The 17,523-nt window shown below is 40.8% G+C and overlaps 1 protein-coding gene across 1 annotated transcript in view; it reads right to left on the bottom strand.

Annotated features, from left to right (window-relative positions):
• Positions 1-17,523, bottom strand: part of PCCB (propionyl-CoA carboxylase subunit beta) — a 58,921-nt gene that overhangs the window by 5,594 nt on the left and 35,804 nt on the right. Inside the window, exons 11-12 of the mRNA XM_054982616.1 lie at positions 14,747-14,854; positions 11,905-12,005 (exon numbers count right to left, since the gene is read on the bottom strand). Coding sequence (XP_054838591.1) covers positions 11,905-12,005; positions 14,747-14,854 — 209 coding nt within the window. The remainder of the gene's footprint in view (positions 1-11,904; positions 12,006-14,746; positions 14,855-17,523) is intronic.

The raw sequence follows: 17,523 nt of genomic DNA, 5'->3' as shown, positions 1-17,523 counted from the left end.
AAGCTGAGTCACTCCTCCAATTTGCTTCAAATTAGACAGGGTTTCATCCCTTCTGATCGAAGAAGACCCTACCATTTCTACTTCCTCTGAAAAAGGAAGGAAAATGCCAGAATTCTTTATAGCTCTCCTTCTCCTTTTTTTTAAGATGAGAAGGGAACAAGTATTTTTTTTCTAATGCTAGTATGTTGCCCCATTGTCAACTGCCAGCAAAGACCAGCTGTCATCAAGGCCTGCATGAGATACAGCTACTTGGCCCACTCCCCTGCCAACCCACCTCTCTTCTTTGAAACATCAAGCTGTTTAATACACAGTTTAGTACAGTAATTTTAAATCATTTTTATTGGATGTTTTGAGAAGATCTTTGTGGTAAGAAGGCAATACTATAATTGGTAAATCCTGAAAAGCAACACAAACCAGATCTACTGTTCTCTTCCCCTATTTTTTGATGTTAAGTCCCTGCATAATAATAACAACAACAACGGATTTATATACCGTCCTTCAGGCCAACTTAACACCCACTCGAAGTGGTTTACTATGTTATTATCCCCACAACAATCACCCTGTGAGGTGGATGGGGCTGAGAAAGCTGTGATTGACCCACGGTCACCCAGTTGGCTTCAAGTAGAGGAGTGGGGAATCAAATCTGGTTCTCCAGATTAGAGTTCTGCCACTCTTTACTATACCAAACTGTCTTTCACCCAAGTTTGTCAACTGGATAAAATGCATGCTACTCAGAGACTGGAAGTTGTGATGGAATTTTAGAAACTGCAACACACCGCAGATAGGAATGCTCTTCTTCGTCATCCAACCCCAAGGCTGGACTGTGTTTAAGTAATGGGCAATTAAATGCTACCTACAGCAGCACACAAATACTGTTGGATGGGCAAAACACACAGACCATCTAGAGGCATACAGTGGATAAATACACTCAAATGTTGCCCTCTTGCCTAGAATATCTTGCTGCGATACAATTTATGACAACTGTACCTTATTTAGCAGTAAAAGATAGAAACAGAAGTAGAAAATTGTAAGTTGTTTGGTGAAGAGACCAACAATTTCCAGATCCCTCCTTTGCTAAGCACCTTTAAGCTGAGAGGTTTCCTTCTTTTCCCTCCAAAATCATTGCACTTTTAAGAGTCAGGAGAGGAACACGCTCTTCCTATTCTAAGAACCAAATCTCAGAAAGAGGCATCATGATGCGTCTGAGGGAAACAAAAGAAAAATCCTGTCAGCTCGGGTTTTCTGGTTACGGCGCAACAAGGTCGGTGGCTCCGAGGAGCTTGTCTCCAAAGGAGACTGAAACCCAGTGGTCTGGGGGTTGGGTTTTCCTGAGTTCTGGGGAGACCCTATGGGGAGGGGTCTCTCAAGCAAGAGGCTCGACCAGGGATTAACTCCAGGTATTGGAGTTGAAACTCTGAGTTTGCCTCACAGCACAGACTGCTGCGGATGCCATTTTACAGGCAACAAGCTGCGAGCATTGGGACAGACAGATTACAAAGAGCGATATCTTCCATAAACAAGAGAGGTCAGTGAAAAATAAGCTGTAAGCTCATGAAATACAAGAGAGCAGTGCATGATAACAGAAGGGGGGGGGAACTCAGCCCTTCTGAAAGGATTAAGGAGAGTGATGGGGTGGATTACTCCCCCCCCCATTTTGGAGAAGCAGCTTTCGAGGGGACTTCCAAGCCTGGGAGAGGCTCACAAAGAGGAAGAGTAATGACTTGTCTGGAATTGTAAAACTATAGAGGCAAAAAGAAAATCCTTGCTGAGTGAGAAAAGAAAAAGTTCATCAAAGATATAAAGTTCATCAAAGACACAGAGAAAGAGGAAGGGAGCGGAGGACATTACTTACAGCGTGTCAGATGATGCTCTTCTTATCTCCAAAACAGAATTAGGTTTGAAATCACTAATTAATGCATTTATCACATATTGTAATAATGAGGAACTTAAAGTTAATTATGTCAAATCAAAAGTCCTGAGATTCTCCAGGTCCTTCCACAACGGTTCCAAATTGATTAGAGTATTGGGAGGGGCTTTGGAGAGAGTCCCCTCCTTTAATTACCTTGGCATCACTTTTAATTATAATCTATCATGGAAACCACATATTCAGGCTGCTCTGAAGGCCGCAAATATTTCATCAAAGGCAATTAAAAAATTCTTTTACTCCAAAGGAGCAAAACATATTCCAGCAGCTATTAAGATTTTTAATGCTAAGGTTATCCCACAGATTCTTTATGGGTGCGGAGTGTGGATTGAAGGAGTATCTGACAACCTTGACACCCCTCTGCACACATTTCTGAGGGAGATAGCGGCTGTCCCGAGATGTGTAGCAGGTACTGCACTTAGGGTGGAATTCGCCCAACCCTCAATTGAGAAGAGAGCATGGAATACAGCTTTCAAGCTGTTCTTGAACAAGGAAATATATAAGGATAACCCAGGGAAAGTAGGTTTCTCACATCTGATCCCTCGGGACACTTATAAGAGTAGCCGAACTAATTTAATTAACCAGAAACTAAAAATTCTGGATATTGATATAACGTCTTTACAGACAAATGAGGCCCACAGAGTTATAAAATTAAAGCTAAAGGATCTCGATTACAGTACTACACTCCAGAGAGCCAGATGTACATGTTCGGGCTTATCCCTGGGACTTTCACCTCCAGAGGCTATTCCATCTTATTGCTATTCTTTAAAGATTCCAGCTCATCACAGAGCCTTCACATTGGCTAGACTTAACTTCTTTCCCTCCAAAGTGCTTTTTGGACGTTTCTCTGGACTTCCTTTTTCTGAACGAGTCTGTGATTGTGGACAAGGAAAGTTAGAGACCTTGGATCATATAATGCTTTTCTGTCCTAAATGGAGTAAGGATAGAGAGAGATTTATTATTCCTATTATGTTAAAAGAAAACCTTCCCTTCCTTCCTTGGGTAATCTCAGTGCTATTGTCTGATAACTTTCTTGACAATCAAACCTCTGTTATGGTGGCTTCCTTTTTAGCCATGGTGATAAAGAAACAAGATTTTCATGAGTTTAGATAGTTTAAAGTGATAATGTTGAGCTGTGTCTTGTGAATTGGGTATGTTCAAGTGTACAGTCTATATTTTGTTGGTGTTTGTATGGCTTATGGCTTCGGCCGAATAGCAATAAAGAACTTACAGTGTGAAGCGACAGAGACTTGGCCGAGAGCTGGGAGCGAAAGTGACTAAGGATAGACTGAATATATGAAACAGATTGGAGAGGGAGTTTGGGGGAAGTCTCTCCCCCCCCCCGCCCCTTTGGAGTCAAGCAAAGACACAAACTGCTAACTGGATTAAAGAGAGAAGTAGTAGCTGGACGTTCCCCTCATCTTCGAAGGAAAAAAGGGTGAAAGAAAGGAGGGGGGGTCTGGGAGATTTGGGTAATTAAATTTGTCTACCTGTTTTAAACTGTGTTAAACAAGAAGAGAGTTTGATCTAAAAATTTTGTATAGTATAAATGATTAGCCCAAAGCCTGTATTTGCTTCTATGGCTCTCCTCCAAATTGTGTGTTACTGGGATGTTATTACTGTCAGTATGATGTAATTATTGCTTAAGTGTGATAGACAGTTTGACAAGGTAATATAACAAGAAATACAAAATGAGGGTACAGTAGATGCATAGATTAAATTCAAGGGTTAACAATAATATATACCATTAGAAGTATCAAAATGAGTAAAACTACAAAATTAAAACCTTCTCCAGGACAATTAAAATCTATAGGGATAGTGTTGATGCAAGAGGCCATAAAAGAGCTTCAACAAAATTTACAACAGATGTTTGCAGTAAATATAGCACAGGTGTAGAACAGTATTGGACAAGTATCAAAACAAATTAATGAGCTAAAGGGAAGGATGGATGAAGTCCAGGAACAATTGAAAGAAAACAAGCAAGAAAAGCCCAATTTGGTACGTTCAATCCCCAAAGCAGATGAAAGGATACAGTGAACCAAAAGGTGGAGAATAGACAGAACCATAGAAGAAATCATAATGAAACAAAATATAACTGGAGACAAAGAGGAAGTACTGAGTGATGAATTGTTGAGGAGAATGCGCCAATAATGAAAAGAGAAAATGAAGAACTTCAAAAAAAGTTTTTTTAAGGAACCCAAACTTTAAAAGGAAGATTAAATGGTCAAGAGAGGTTCATGTGAGAGTTGGAAAAAGAAGAGTTCGTGAAATGATATTGAGGGAAAAGATAGAATTGTAAATATAAAAAGGAATGAGGTGAAGATATTTAAGGAGATACCCGGGAGTATGAGGCAGAAAAGAAGTTTAAGGAACCCAAACTTTAAAAGGAAGATTAAATGGTCAAGAGAGGTTCATGTGAGAGTGGCAAAGAGAAGAGTTAGAGAAATAATATTGAGGGAAAAGAGAGATAAAATTGTAAATATAAAAAGAAATGAGGTAAAGATATTTAAGGAGATACCCTGGAATATGAGGCAGAAGAGAATATTACTTTCTCTCTTCATTATTGAATGATGATGCAATTACTTAAAAAGGAAAATGGGCACAATTGGAAATGAAGGTGAACCTCACCTGGTAGGCCCCACTGGAATTGAACGGAAATAGAAATTAGAATTTAGTTATATTTAAGTATGACAAGAACTGGAATAATAAAAGGAAAGATGTACTAGACCTAAATAAAGTAGATGTATAGTAACAATAGGTGATACTAGTGAAAGGTGATGAACAGTAGAGATGGACTGAAATATATTGCATAAACAGGTATTAATTATGTAAGATTTGATTGATCAGATACCAGATTATGCCGGAATTAAAATCAATAAAAATATATTGACAGAACCAGATACGCTATTAGAATAAATAAAAGAAGAAGAAAACAGACACAACTGGAAATGAAGATGGACTTTGCTCTATAGATGGATGGAATGAAAATTTAAAAAATTAAGAACTCAAGATTTAGTAAGACACAAATTAAAAGAATGAGAAAAGAAAATGACCATTAGAATCTAATAAAGGAGTCTTACAGTAACAATAGGAAGACAGTAGTGAAAAGGTGACATCACTATGGTTGTATAGAAAAGATGGACTGAAATGTATGTATTGAAGTATGTAAAATCTTGAGTAATCTGTTATTAGTTTTAAGTTGGAATGAAAACCAATAAAAATATATTGGGGGGGGGGGGGAAGAAAAATCCTGTCAGCTCTACACCCCGTAAAGACTGTACTTTTCTCAGGATTTTGTGTAGTAGCTCCAGAGCTCCCGTAGTGATCAGTCCTGTAGCAGCATTACTTTCAAACTTTATTCTTCTGTAAACTTACATGAATTAGCCAAGGCTGTTGATTTTATGACAGGTACAAGCTTACACATTATGCATTATTTTATCTATATCATACTATAGTAACAAACATTGGGATCAGACTAAACTTATGGATAAAATAATAGGTTATGTATGTTAAGTCAGAGGCTAATCAAGCAACTACTATCTGCTGGGCTAAAACATCTTCCAGTTCTCCAAGTAATCTAACATCTTGGCATTCAAACCAACATACAGCTATCAACTCACAAGCAATCTCTGGTACACACACCATTTTATTTACTGTACCACACAACTGGAGATCCAGATCATGGAGCCAAAATTTTTAGCAAGTTTTTGACAGAAATCATACACAGAAATTCAACATGAGAATTCTTAGAACATTAATGGAGGCTCTCCATCAAGAGCTTTGTAGCTACAGTGGGACTCTTGAAAGTGTATTTACACAAACCAAGATAAGAAACACCACAAATACCTCAGAGGCTGGAACAATCACTAGTAATACATGGCCTTCCATTCATATCCTCTCTGCTCTGAAGCTTCTCATACTACTGATAACTTCTCTGGTGATTCATATAGGCCTGCAAGGATTCCACTGATCTCCATCAAATTAATTCTGTCCTGCACTAGGACAGAACTTATGCTAAGACAGTACTGGATCAGATCATTGCTTTCCTAAGGTTCTGGTACATGGACCAGATTTCATTTCAGGATGTTGCAATTGCTCATTCTTCTTTAGAGAAGGCCACTGCAACATCATCTCATCTTCACATACCCCTGATACAGCATGACGTAACCAGAACCATCTGATAGTGGCTGACTTGGGAGTCACATCTGAGAGTGCTTTTCAAACAGAGGTTTCAGATCCAAGTATTAATAGATATGAATCTAGTGAGTTGGGGAAACATCCTTTTTTTAGAACATCAAGCAATTTGAGATTTCATTATGCACCCTTGGGACTGCACTAGTCTGGACAGAAAAATGGTAAAACACATGATGTCCGCTTTCATCTTGAGCATCTCAGGACCCAAAGTGGATAACAACTATGTAAAAATAATTTTTTTAAAAAACGTTAAAAACAATGAGGATGAAAACATTAAAACAAGTCTGAAATCACAAATCATCCTATGCCACGGGTGTTCCCCATCTGGCCAGGCTCAGAATGCTCCAAATCTCTCCAGAACAGCTCAGTTTTGCAGCCTAACCAGAAGGGTAGGAGCCCCCTGACTTCTAGAGGCATGATGCATCTACTGATAACACTTGAGCCTAGAGTTTTGCCAAATGTGCCTTGGACCAGGTAGAGTACTGACAAGTAGAAACAAAATGCATTCATTAGCCATTCAGTTTTGTTGGATGCAACACCCCTTGCAGTCTTAACAGAAGTACCTGGTAGAAGAATTCATACCAGCATAGCAGACCTACTGAGCTGTTTAGACTTGGATGCAAGAGGAGAATCCAAACCCTAATTTGTTTAATTCAACTTCTGGCAGCTGGCCTCTGAATCTCCTGTCAATTACAATATTTCTTTGTGAGGGAGTGGAAACCTCACAAAGAGCCAGTTTGGTGTAGTGGTTAAGAGCGCCAGGACTCTAATCTGGAGAACTGGGTTTGATTCCCCACTCTTCCACTTGAAGCCAGCTGGGTGACCTTGGGTCGGTCACAGCTTCTAGGAGCTCTTTCAGCTCCACCCACCTCACAGGGTGTTTGTTGTGGGGATAATAATGATATAATTTGTAAACCGCTGAGTGGGTGTTAAATTGCACTGAAGGGTGGTATATAAATCTAATGTTGTTTTTGTAGTTGTTATTCCGCAGACTCACTAACAGTACATTGAACAGGCAGTCATCTATATATTTTTCTTCCCTTTCTCTCCAAGGTTGTTGAAGAAAGTGGCAGAGACCAAATGTTGGCAGAACTGATCCAGATGCATTTTCACTGGCTTGTGAGGGCTTGAGTCTCCAAACTTGTGAAAATTGTACTTTATCAGATCCCATTTTTGCTCATTATATGTGTAATAATAATAATAATAATATAAACCGCCCTTCAGGACAACTTAATGCCCACTCAGAGCCATTTACAAAGTATGTTATAATTATGCTGTTCATGACAGCAATCCCAGGACCTTTTTATTATCTAGAACCAGTGAGGTGCCACCTTTTCATCTCAAAGTGTCCTTCACATAATCTGTGGATATCACGAATACTGGCATCTAGAAGAGATTTCACAATAGAATCTAGGAGACTATATGGAAATCCATTCTTCACTGTTGTAGGAGAAGCTTCCATAAGAATGAAAGAGGTCTTGATTGTATGCACAGTGATTTAAACCATGGCTTGCCTCCAGAACATTTTGAGTAAGTATTTTCCACCATTTTGAGTAGGAAAGATGCCAAAGTCCTTCTCCCTTCATCCACACAATTACTACTTGAGGAAGGCTTCCCTCATAAATTTTTCACATAAGGCTATCATAAGCTCCTAAAAGATCTGTAAAAGGAACTATTCGTATAAAATTTCAACCTTGTATGAAGCTTCTGAATGAGATTTTGCAGATTCAGGTTTGACTGTTACAGAATGCAGATGACACCCAGCTCCATATTAACCGAACTTCCAACTGCGTCCAACTGGGCTACAAACCAGTGCTTTTCTAACATCCAAAACCATTTTCTAACATCCAAATTCCTTAATCCAGCCATAGATAGGAGGCAAATGCAGAACAAGCTGGAGCTGAATGCAAATAAGGTAGAGGTGCTTGTCAGGGAGGCTGATGTTTTAGAGTGATTGGATCTGCCTGTAGTAGATGCAATGGAGTTGGTATTTGCAGGCCAGGTTAAGAGTTTGGGTGCTCCCATGGACACAAACTTGGTGTTTGAAAAGTAGAGGTTAACTTAGTGGCCAAGAGAGCTTTCTCCTGTATCTGGAACATCAGCTCCTACCTTTCTTAGACGCATCTGATCTGGTCACTCTGATCCATGCTTTTTTAATCTTGTGGTTAGACAATTGTAATGAGATCTATGTTGGGCTGTCCTTGAAGATAAGCCATAAATTTCAGCTGGTAAATCCAATTTAAGGTTCTAGTTAAGACTATTAAAGTCCTTTACAGCTTAGGATACACATTTCTTTTTTTAAAGAGTTTTAATAAAAGAACAATTACACAAAAACTAATAAAACAACTAACCAACATACAGGAATAACAAAACATACAAATAATACAAAGAACATGAAAAGAAAAAAACTATATGAACTAAAAAAGGCTTCTGATTTTCTCTGCAACAAATATTGATACCATTTGCAAATGTATGCTTACTCTAAATAATGATTAAAAACTCTCTATTTTCTAACATCCAAATTCCTTAATCGATAAATCTAGTCTAGAAATCATCAAATAATTATCTATTTCATGTAAAAGTCTACAAAAGGTTTCTATTCATCAACAAACTTGTTGACTTTTTTCTAATCCGTGAAGTAAGTTTCACCATCATCGCAAATTCTAGCACCTTTCTCGGCCATTCTTCAATTGTGGGTAGTGTTGAACTCTTCCAATTTTGTGCTTATAGTAATCTTGCTACTGTCGTCATATATAAGAAGAGAGTACTGACTTTCCCAGCTGAATATCCATCATTTCCAATAAAAAGGTCTCTGGTTTCAATTGAACTTTAATTTTTAAAATCTTCTGGATTGATATTTGTATTTGTTTCCAAAAGGTTTTTGTTTTCTTACAAGTCCACTACATGTGGAAAAATGATCCTCCATGTTGAGCACATTTCCAGCATATATTTGACAAACCCTTATACATTCTAGCCAATTTCTCAAGAATCATATACTATTGATAAAGGTAAAGGTAGTCCCCTGTGCAAGCACCAAGTCATTACTGACCCATGGGGGACGTCACATCACGACATTTTCTTGGCAGACTTTTTATGGGGTGGTTTGCCATTGCCTTCCCCAGTCACTACACTTTACCCCCAGGAAACTGGGTACTCACATTTTATCGACCTCAGAAGGATGGAAGGCTGAGTCAACCTTGAGCTGGCTACCTGAACCTGGCTTCTGCCAGGATCAAACTCAGGTCGTGAGCAGAGCTTGGACTGCAGTACTACAGCTTACCACTCTGCGCAACGGGGCAGATGACTGGAGAAGGCAATGGCAAACCACCCTGTAAAAAGTCTGCCAAGAAAACGTCATGATGCTACATCCCCCTATGGGTCAGTAATGACTCAGTGCTTGCACAGGGGACTACCTTTACCTATATTGATATATCCTCTTATAAAGATTCTCATTAAGACTGGAACTAAATGTAAATTTCAACCCTTTTAACCACATATTTTGCCACTGTTCCATTAATATATCATTTAGACCACATATATAAAGGACCTTCTCCTCCCATATCCTCCTTCTGCACTGATGCTCAGTCTCACAGAATGGTGAGTGTTGCACAATTTTTAGAAAAGTTTAGGAGATGTTGCAAGTCCATTCTATTTCCCAGGGCTTTTAATGGGAAATAAATTGCAGATATCTCTTGGGAGAGGGAGGAACAGTGTAGCTACGCTTCCCAAATTTACTTTAGTACATATGTACTTTAGTACATATTTATAGAAAATACAGATTAATTCAATATGTATTTATAAGGGAATACAGAAATTTACTGAATCATGTAAAATTTGGTAATTTTTACCGAATAACAAACTGAATTGCACATCCTTACAAATAACCCACCAGGATGTCCTCCATACACTGACGAGCAAAATAAGATCCATGTTCTTTTTTCTAGAACTCCCTGGAAATTTGGGGGCACTGAAGTCTGTACAGAGGGCAGGCACTACCATCATTTTTTTGCTTAAATTAATCTGGGCAAGGACCCAGGTTTTGACACAGATCATCAAGGACTGTAATCCACAGGGAAGTTTTCCTGCATAAATCCCAGAGACATGAATGCGATTTTGCAACATTTCCATTCACACTGACAAGGCTTGCATAGGAACCTAATGAATGGAAAACAACGTTTTACATTGCTTGGCTACTTTTAACTACGGTTTAAGCCCAAGCCAATCATTTATTTTTTAGAAAAAACAAGGAAGGCAATGCCATTCAAACTTTCACAGATTGTACATAATTCCATGTAAATTACTCCTCCCTTGCAACTAAGAAGTTTCTCAAAATTAAGCACGAACTGGAAAACTAAAAAGGGCATATGACAACATAACAAGGTTGCAGTTTCACACCGCTGTTCTTTCTTGTACTAGGAAATTTATAAGGAGAATTGGCTCCAATCAGCAGCAGCACGGCAAGATAAAAACCAGAACAATTCTCACAGTGATCAGGCCAACAACTTTTCATAAATGATTGGCAGGAACCTGCAGACTCATCCCCCCTGCCCCCTAGTATGTTTTGTTGCTGCCAAAAGTTATGTAAAAGCAATATTATTTAAGTGGCACTCTAATATAAAGAGCAAGCCCATAGGAACCAGTGAAGAAAGCCAATGAAGGTCACTTTTCCGCGATAGACCTATTATGTCAGGTGGCTACAGCCTGCTACAGTTCAAAGGAGGTTAGTTGGTAACAGCTAAGCTAAAAGATAGTTTTGACCTTTGCTCCATTTCTAGCATGGAAGGTCTGAAAAATCAGCACAAGAACTAAGAGGGTATAAACCATATTTGGGATCACAGGAATCACAGGTCATGCAACAATGTTCTTAACAGGTTGATAGATAGGTGTTTGCACATTTCTGAGCATTTAGCAGACCGATACAATCCTGCTGTATGTTTCTATCTGGGGATCCCCACATTTCTCCTAAATGTAAATATGTTAGTGCATACATACTGAAGGAGAGTTGCATGACAGCACAACCCAGAATGCAGGCACATAGGTACCTACCTTTCCCCTAGATGATCATCTGTGCTTATTGGACAGGCATTTGCTCAATTTCTTCACAATTCTGTTTCACTTTTGTAGGGCGCACTCAGATTTACAACAAATTTAACAGCGTAAGCAGCCCCAAATATATCCTCCATCATTTTTATAGATCCAGAGGAGTTAACCATGTTAGTCTGTAGTTGAATAGTAAAAAGTCTAGTAGCACCTTTAAGACTAACCAACTTTATTGAGGCATAAGCTTTCCAGAACCACAGTTCTCGTCAAAAGCTTATGCCTCAATAAAGTTGGTTAGTCTTAAAGGTGCTACTGGACTTTTTACTATTTTTCATTATTTTTAGGACTCACAAACCTTCTCCCTATCCTCCCTTACAAGTCTGTTTCTTTCTCTACGATAGTTACTCCTGAAAATATATTCCATAACCTAAGACTCTTGAGGTGAGACTGATAAAATAGAAATTTGTATATTTACAAAGCTATTACACTTGGATTCCAAAAAATAAACACACTATTTAAAAGGCAGAACTATGTATAATTAGGGTCTGAAGGCTTCATGGTGCAGAATCCAGAGGAATTCAGCAAAAAAGGAACAAATGAAACCAAAAGAACTGCAGCAAAAAGTTTTATTGACAGACAAAATAAGTAGAGCTTGCAAACAAATAGGCTGATTAAGTCAGCAGAACTAACAAAATCTCTAGCTGTTTTCAGCTAGCCAGCAACTATAAGATTCAGTTTTACTTTACCTTTCTTGTGATTATGGTGATTTTGGGCACTGTTGCTTCTGCAAAAGCAAAGAGGAGTTTTGCACCATGCCGTATGATCCCACCATATTCTTGAGCTGTCCCTAGATAATAACAGAAACCAATAACCATTACAGAAAAGCTACTTCCTCCAGGAGAGGGTATTTAATAAGAACTATATACAGCAATTAATAATGATGATAGCTGGTAAGTACCATCTACTCAGACACATGATCTATCTGATCTTTTTTTAAAAAACACGAGATGTCGGGGATTGAATCTGGGATCTGCATGCCAAGCAGGTGCTCGACCACTGAGCCACAACTCCTCTCCAAACAAAGATGTTAGTTTTTGATGCAAAACGTTATGAAGCTAATTTGATGCTTTTAAATTAAGAGTGAGACAAGCAGTTGAGGTGGATAATCTGGCAAATCCTTTCACTCCACACCACTAAACTCCACCAAGGAATACATTAATGTTCTGTGGGAAAGTACCCATGGAATCATCTGTTTCAGCTAAAGCAAGCTCACAAATAATTACATTATAATGATTTTGTTAGACTTTTAAAGACTAATTTTTGTGTGAGTAAAAAACCTTATTACAACGTTAAATGTATCTACTATACACAGAAATAGGAAGAATGTTATGTAAGAAACAGCTCCTTTCACTACTTAAGGGCTCTGCCTGTGTCCTTGCAAGCACAGGCAAACCTCTATGCTTGTTGTGCAAGATCTGCCATGAAAGCTTAAAATTCAAATGAATTTTGAATTAAAAAAATGTAAGAAGTTACATGTCCTCCGTTCAGTTTCTACAGCCACAGTGCAAAGTGCTGTTTTTTACCTGAAACATCCAAAACAGCTGGGGGATGAAGTAGCTTAAGTACCACCTTCTTCCACACTGTCCAGCCTGCCAGTTGATCATCTTCCCAAGCCCTGCTCTCTACACCCTGCCTGCAGAGGTGAGGTGGGTGATGACCACACAGGGCTTAGGCTGCTTAATGTTCTGGCTTGGTTTTTAATGCATTATTCAAAACTAGCAACAGAGCCCATTGTGAGAACAAATACAACTGGTTCTAGAAAATGGATTTGGCAGCCCGCTCTTAGCAACAAGTAGCCTCCCAGACCACGCCTCTTGGCCAGGCCCTGCCATCACCCCTGTGGGGCCTCTGCCTCCCAAGGCCCTGCAGCAGCTGTGGAGGCCAAGTTTGGCATGGAAAGTTGCTTCGAGCAGCTCCTCTACTAGGGAAAGAGGCATTCAGAAGCGCTGGGCTTTCCCTCTTCCTTCTCTCCACCCCAGCCTGCACGGCATTGAGCGGCTGCTCCTGGCAGGGTCAGTGGCCCGAGTATGGGCCTAATGATCTTATCTAGCTTTCCCCCCCAGCACTATTAGTGTTCAGATAGGCAGAATGAAGCGCAACTACGTGAAAATCATGTTAGGAGTCCTTTATCCCAATGCAGACCCAAGGCTGGCCCAGCTTCTTCTCGTTCTTCTTTTTAACTTCCCTTCCCTGCCTCTGATCCTTTAATTTAAAGCAGATTGTTAATGACCGCAGTTGCATTTTTCCTCGCATTGTACATCCTGGACAAACAAAATAGATGGTGCAGCACCTTGTGCATTTTCTGACCGTGTGTTCAGAGGGGGGAATGGCAAGGGTTGTTGCTGGGGGGAGGAGAGAAGTGGAAGTGCCGAGATGAGTTGCAAAGATTAACACACAGAGAGACATGCACCTGCGCCCACCCGCACTCACCGAGGCTTCCCTCTGCTCCCCTCCCCCTCCAGCTGGCTCCCTCCCTCTTCCCTATTTCCCCTCCTCCTGCCTTTGGGCACAGTGGTAAGACCCTTCTTCTTACATAGTCCCCAATGATTGGCAGGGCTGACAGTGATGTGCAGAGTGCTGCCATGGCAACACAACAATGATCCGGCAGGCAAATAGCAAAGGAAAACAAAATGTTTCGGCACTGCATTCACTGTGGATTTAGGAGAAATACTATGAGGCTATGAGGCTGTGGTCATTAGGGCGATGGCGGCCAAATCCCAGAATCTGCTTGGCATGGTGGCAGTGGCGTTGCTACTCTGCACCTCTGCATGCCTACCCGTGTCTGTGTGTGTAGGTGTGAGTGCAAAGTGCTAGGTGGGAGGGTGGGTGGGTGTGAGTGCACACACAGGCACAGATTCGGATGAGGGGCTCTGTGGATGCACAGGAGGTGCATGAGCTCCCAGACCCTCCCCTCCTCTGCTCTCTCTTCTGTGATTTCCCCTCCTCAGTCGCCTTCTTCCTTGTATCCTGCCCGGCTCGCCTGACATCCTGAGCCCATGTCCTGCCCGTTTCTTGCCAACCCCCATCCACCAGGTGTTCCAATCCCCTCTGCAGCTTTATTTCTTCCTGCTAAATTTCCCCAGTGATACACACAACCACCATCACTCACTGCTCATGGTCAGCAGCAGCTCCAGAGCTGGAGGAGACAGCAGGAGCCTTGGGAGCGCCGCCACACCTCCCTGCCACCTCCGTGGCCCCTCAGACTGCACATCCTGCTCACCAGGCTGTGGCGCAGCACCGCCTCTGCAGCCCCTCAGAAGCCTGGGGAAGGCAGCAGGGAGGCCTCGTGCTGGCCTACCAGGGCCCCGCAGCAGCCGCAACCACCAACTGACTACTACTTCTAGTGCAGGAGCACCCACAGACACCTCAGTGCGCCTGTGCCAGGATAAGAAGTGAGTCGTCAGCAAAACAGCCTATCATATTGTAGGATATTAATAATTCCTATATTTGCTAGCCACCAAAGCAGGACTCTGGAGAGGTAGTATGAAATTTTTCAAAATAAATCAAGGAAGACTGAGAAAAACATACCTGGTAAAAATCCAGGCACATCTACAAATGTTATCAGAGGTATGTTGAAAGCATCACAAAATCGGACAAAACGAGCTCCCTTCACAGAGGAATTTATATCCAGGCAACCTAATTTTAATAAAAATAAATAATACAATTGAGCACACATCTGTTCTCTAGCATACAAGTACACACTTTAGTTACACTAAATTTTCATCCAGAGGAGGAAGGCATCCTTAACAGATGCAAACGTTTACACACCAGAGATTAATTTCCAGCTTCCTGTCTTCCAGCCAGGAGGCACCCTTCTTCTCCAGTTTTTTTTGTCTGGTCAGATAGGAATACAAGGATCTTGGAAAAGTCTATCTTTACAATGCTCACGGTCTAGGGCCCTCGGACCTCTCTTTGTTTTCACTTCAGCTTTCTTTCATATTCCATACATTCTTTTCACTTTTCTTCCTTTCCTCACCCACTGGCCATTTTAAAAATCCCTCCTTAAATCGATGCAGAATATACCAGTCAGCATATGGAAACACTGCTGCCCTGTAGAAGCCCTGGACAGAACCAGAGAGTCCACCAACGATGTATCATCCTAAATCTCAGATGCAGGAGAGCCCAGCAATTTTCAAACAGTTGACTGACAGTTGAGCTCTAGGGTAGAACCACGAGTGGCAATTTGCCTACCTCAGACTCTGAGGCAGAGGAGAGGTCTGACACCAGATGAGGCTTGCATTTTTGTGCCAAAACAGCCAGGGCCCAAGGAGACCAGCATATAGGGCAAATAGTGTTAGTAGCGCTGAGTGAAGGAAGTCACTCAATAGTTGTGAACCCTCTCAAACCCCCCCACCCTCAAAGCACAGGAACCTTCTAGGTTGTGCCTGAGCATAAAGGAATAGCTACCATTTGTAGAACTGGGCAAACACTAGCTCTGTTTTTCCAGAAAACAATATAAGGCATGAACACCAAAGGATCACCCCTCTGGCAAAAGTATTAATTCAAGGGTCACAAAAATGCCATGCAGCATTTGCCCATGAAGAGCCACTCAGGGTCCTTATTCAAGTAGCACAAGGTAGCCTGGATCATTCAAGCTGCTCTGACCCACTAAAGAAACCAGAATCTTCCCCATAGCAAGCTTACTCTAGCTCTCAAATGATGCCCAGACCCAAAGAATTAAAATTCATGATTGAGTTAGAACTCAGAAGACTCTGAATATTCATCAGACAGGAAGCCAAGGGCTCTGTGATGAGGATGAGATAGGCAATGGGAGTCTTGTTGCTGATAGATTACACAGATGAAGTTCTGGAGATGGAAACCCAAATTGGCCCCAAGTGGAACTAAACAGAGAAGCCCAAGGCAGAATTCTTTGAGCAAGAAATCAATACGGCGTGGTCCATTCCAGTAGCTGCAAAAATTAATGCTGGCTTCATTTTTTTTAAAACTCTATTATTTCCCTAATGGGGCTCTCAACTTGATTAAAATTCTGTTACCAAAAGTACCAGATATCTATTATCTAGAACAGTTGTCCCAAAGGATAGAGAACGTTCTCAGAAGGATCTTCCATAGGATACAATGGATGCATTTGTTTTCCTTCTGTCCTAAGCCACAACACCCAAAGGAGAAGGCCTCATGTTCTCTAGATCTGTACAGGGCATTATGTATTTACATCTGCAGGATTCATACCATTAGGAAATCAGATTCTCTGTTTATGGCTTTCCATTTGACCATCAGGAGAAGGGCAAGAAAACATTAAACCTATCAGAAGGTGACTACATAAATGAATCCACTTAAGAAACTCAAGAAAGCAGCTATGTGATGGAATTATTGCCGATTCTATTAGAAGTGCTGCTACATCAGTAACCTAGTATCAAGGACATTATCTATTAGGAGATAATGAAGTGCAGGGGATCCAAGCAGTCACCAAGTCAGCAACACACATGGTACTGTTAAGACAACGCCTGTTGGTCAGCCCTTTCACAGGAATTGGCCTTTTAAATCCCCACTGCCTGACACATTAGTTGGGAGGCAGCCTTGAGCAAGAGATGGGGAAACCAGGGAATCAGTCGCAGTGCCCTCATAAGACCAAGGGTCAACACACCAGCTCCTACTCCTCAGGTTGAAAGGAGAAGAGTCAGGAGAGCAGTGAAGGAAACACCTTCCCTCTCAATCTAAGGGCCGTGGGAGGGTACACAGTGCTCCATGCTGGAAAGGATCCACCAGACTTCTGCAAGGTCTCTATAGGGGGTCTTGCCCCATTCTGGCTTTTGTTCTAGTAGTTCCATTGTTATTTAGTGTATTTTTCAGTTTCTTTGTTTCTTTTTGTTAGTGCACCATCAAGATATATTTACTTAATTCTTTAGATCTGTTCAGCAGTTTTGTACAAAAAGGCCTAGTCTAATTGAAATTCTGTGGCTTACACAAGTAGTGTACATTAGGCACATGTCCTGTATGCAGGACTCATAAAATAGCCAAACTTCTCCTGTGTTGATCAACACTTCTGACATAGCAGGAGCTGCAATGCTGACTTAGGTTTTAATACCTAGTTAGCAAATAATATGCCCCAAACCTGGATTCAGATCACCACACCTTATTTCAAGGAGTTTTACAAAGTGACAGGGCTTGAGCAAAAGGCCAGAAGGAAAACTGACATGGAATTTAGTAAAATAAACTGGAAAAAGTTTATTGACAGGGGTCAAAGTACAAGTGCAGAGAGTATTACTGAAATATATTGCAGTATAAAAACCACAGCTACTTGTACCCAGTCCCACAACACGCACAATATTTACCAACACTGTACAATA

This window comes from Eublepharis macularius, chromosome 6, assembly GCF_028583425.1.
Source record: "Eublepharis macularius isolate TG4126 chromosome 6, MPM_Emac_v1.0, whole genome shotgun sequence".
NCBI lineage: Eukaryota > Metazoa > Chordata > Lepidosauria > Squamata > Eublepharidae > Eublepharis > Eublepharis macularius.
Note: the sequence above shows the minus strand (reverse complement) of the source record. Positions and strands in the feature narration are given on the sequence as shown.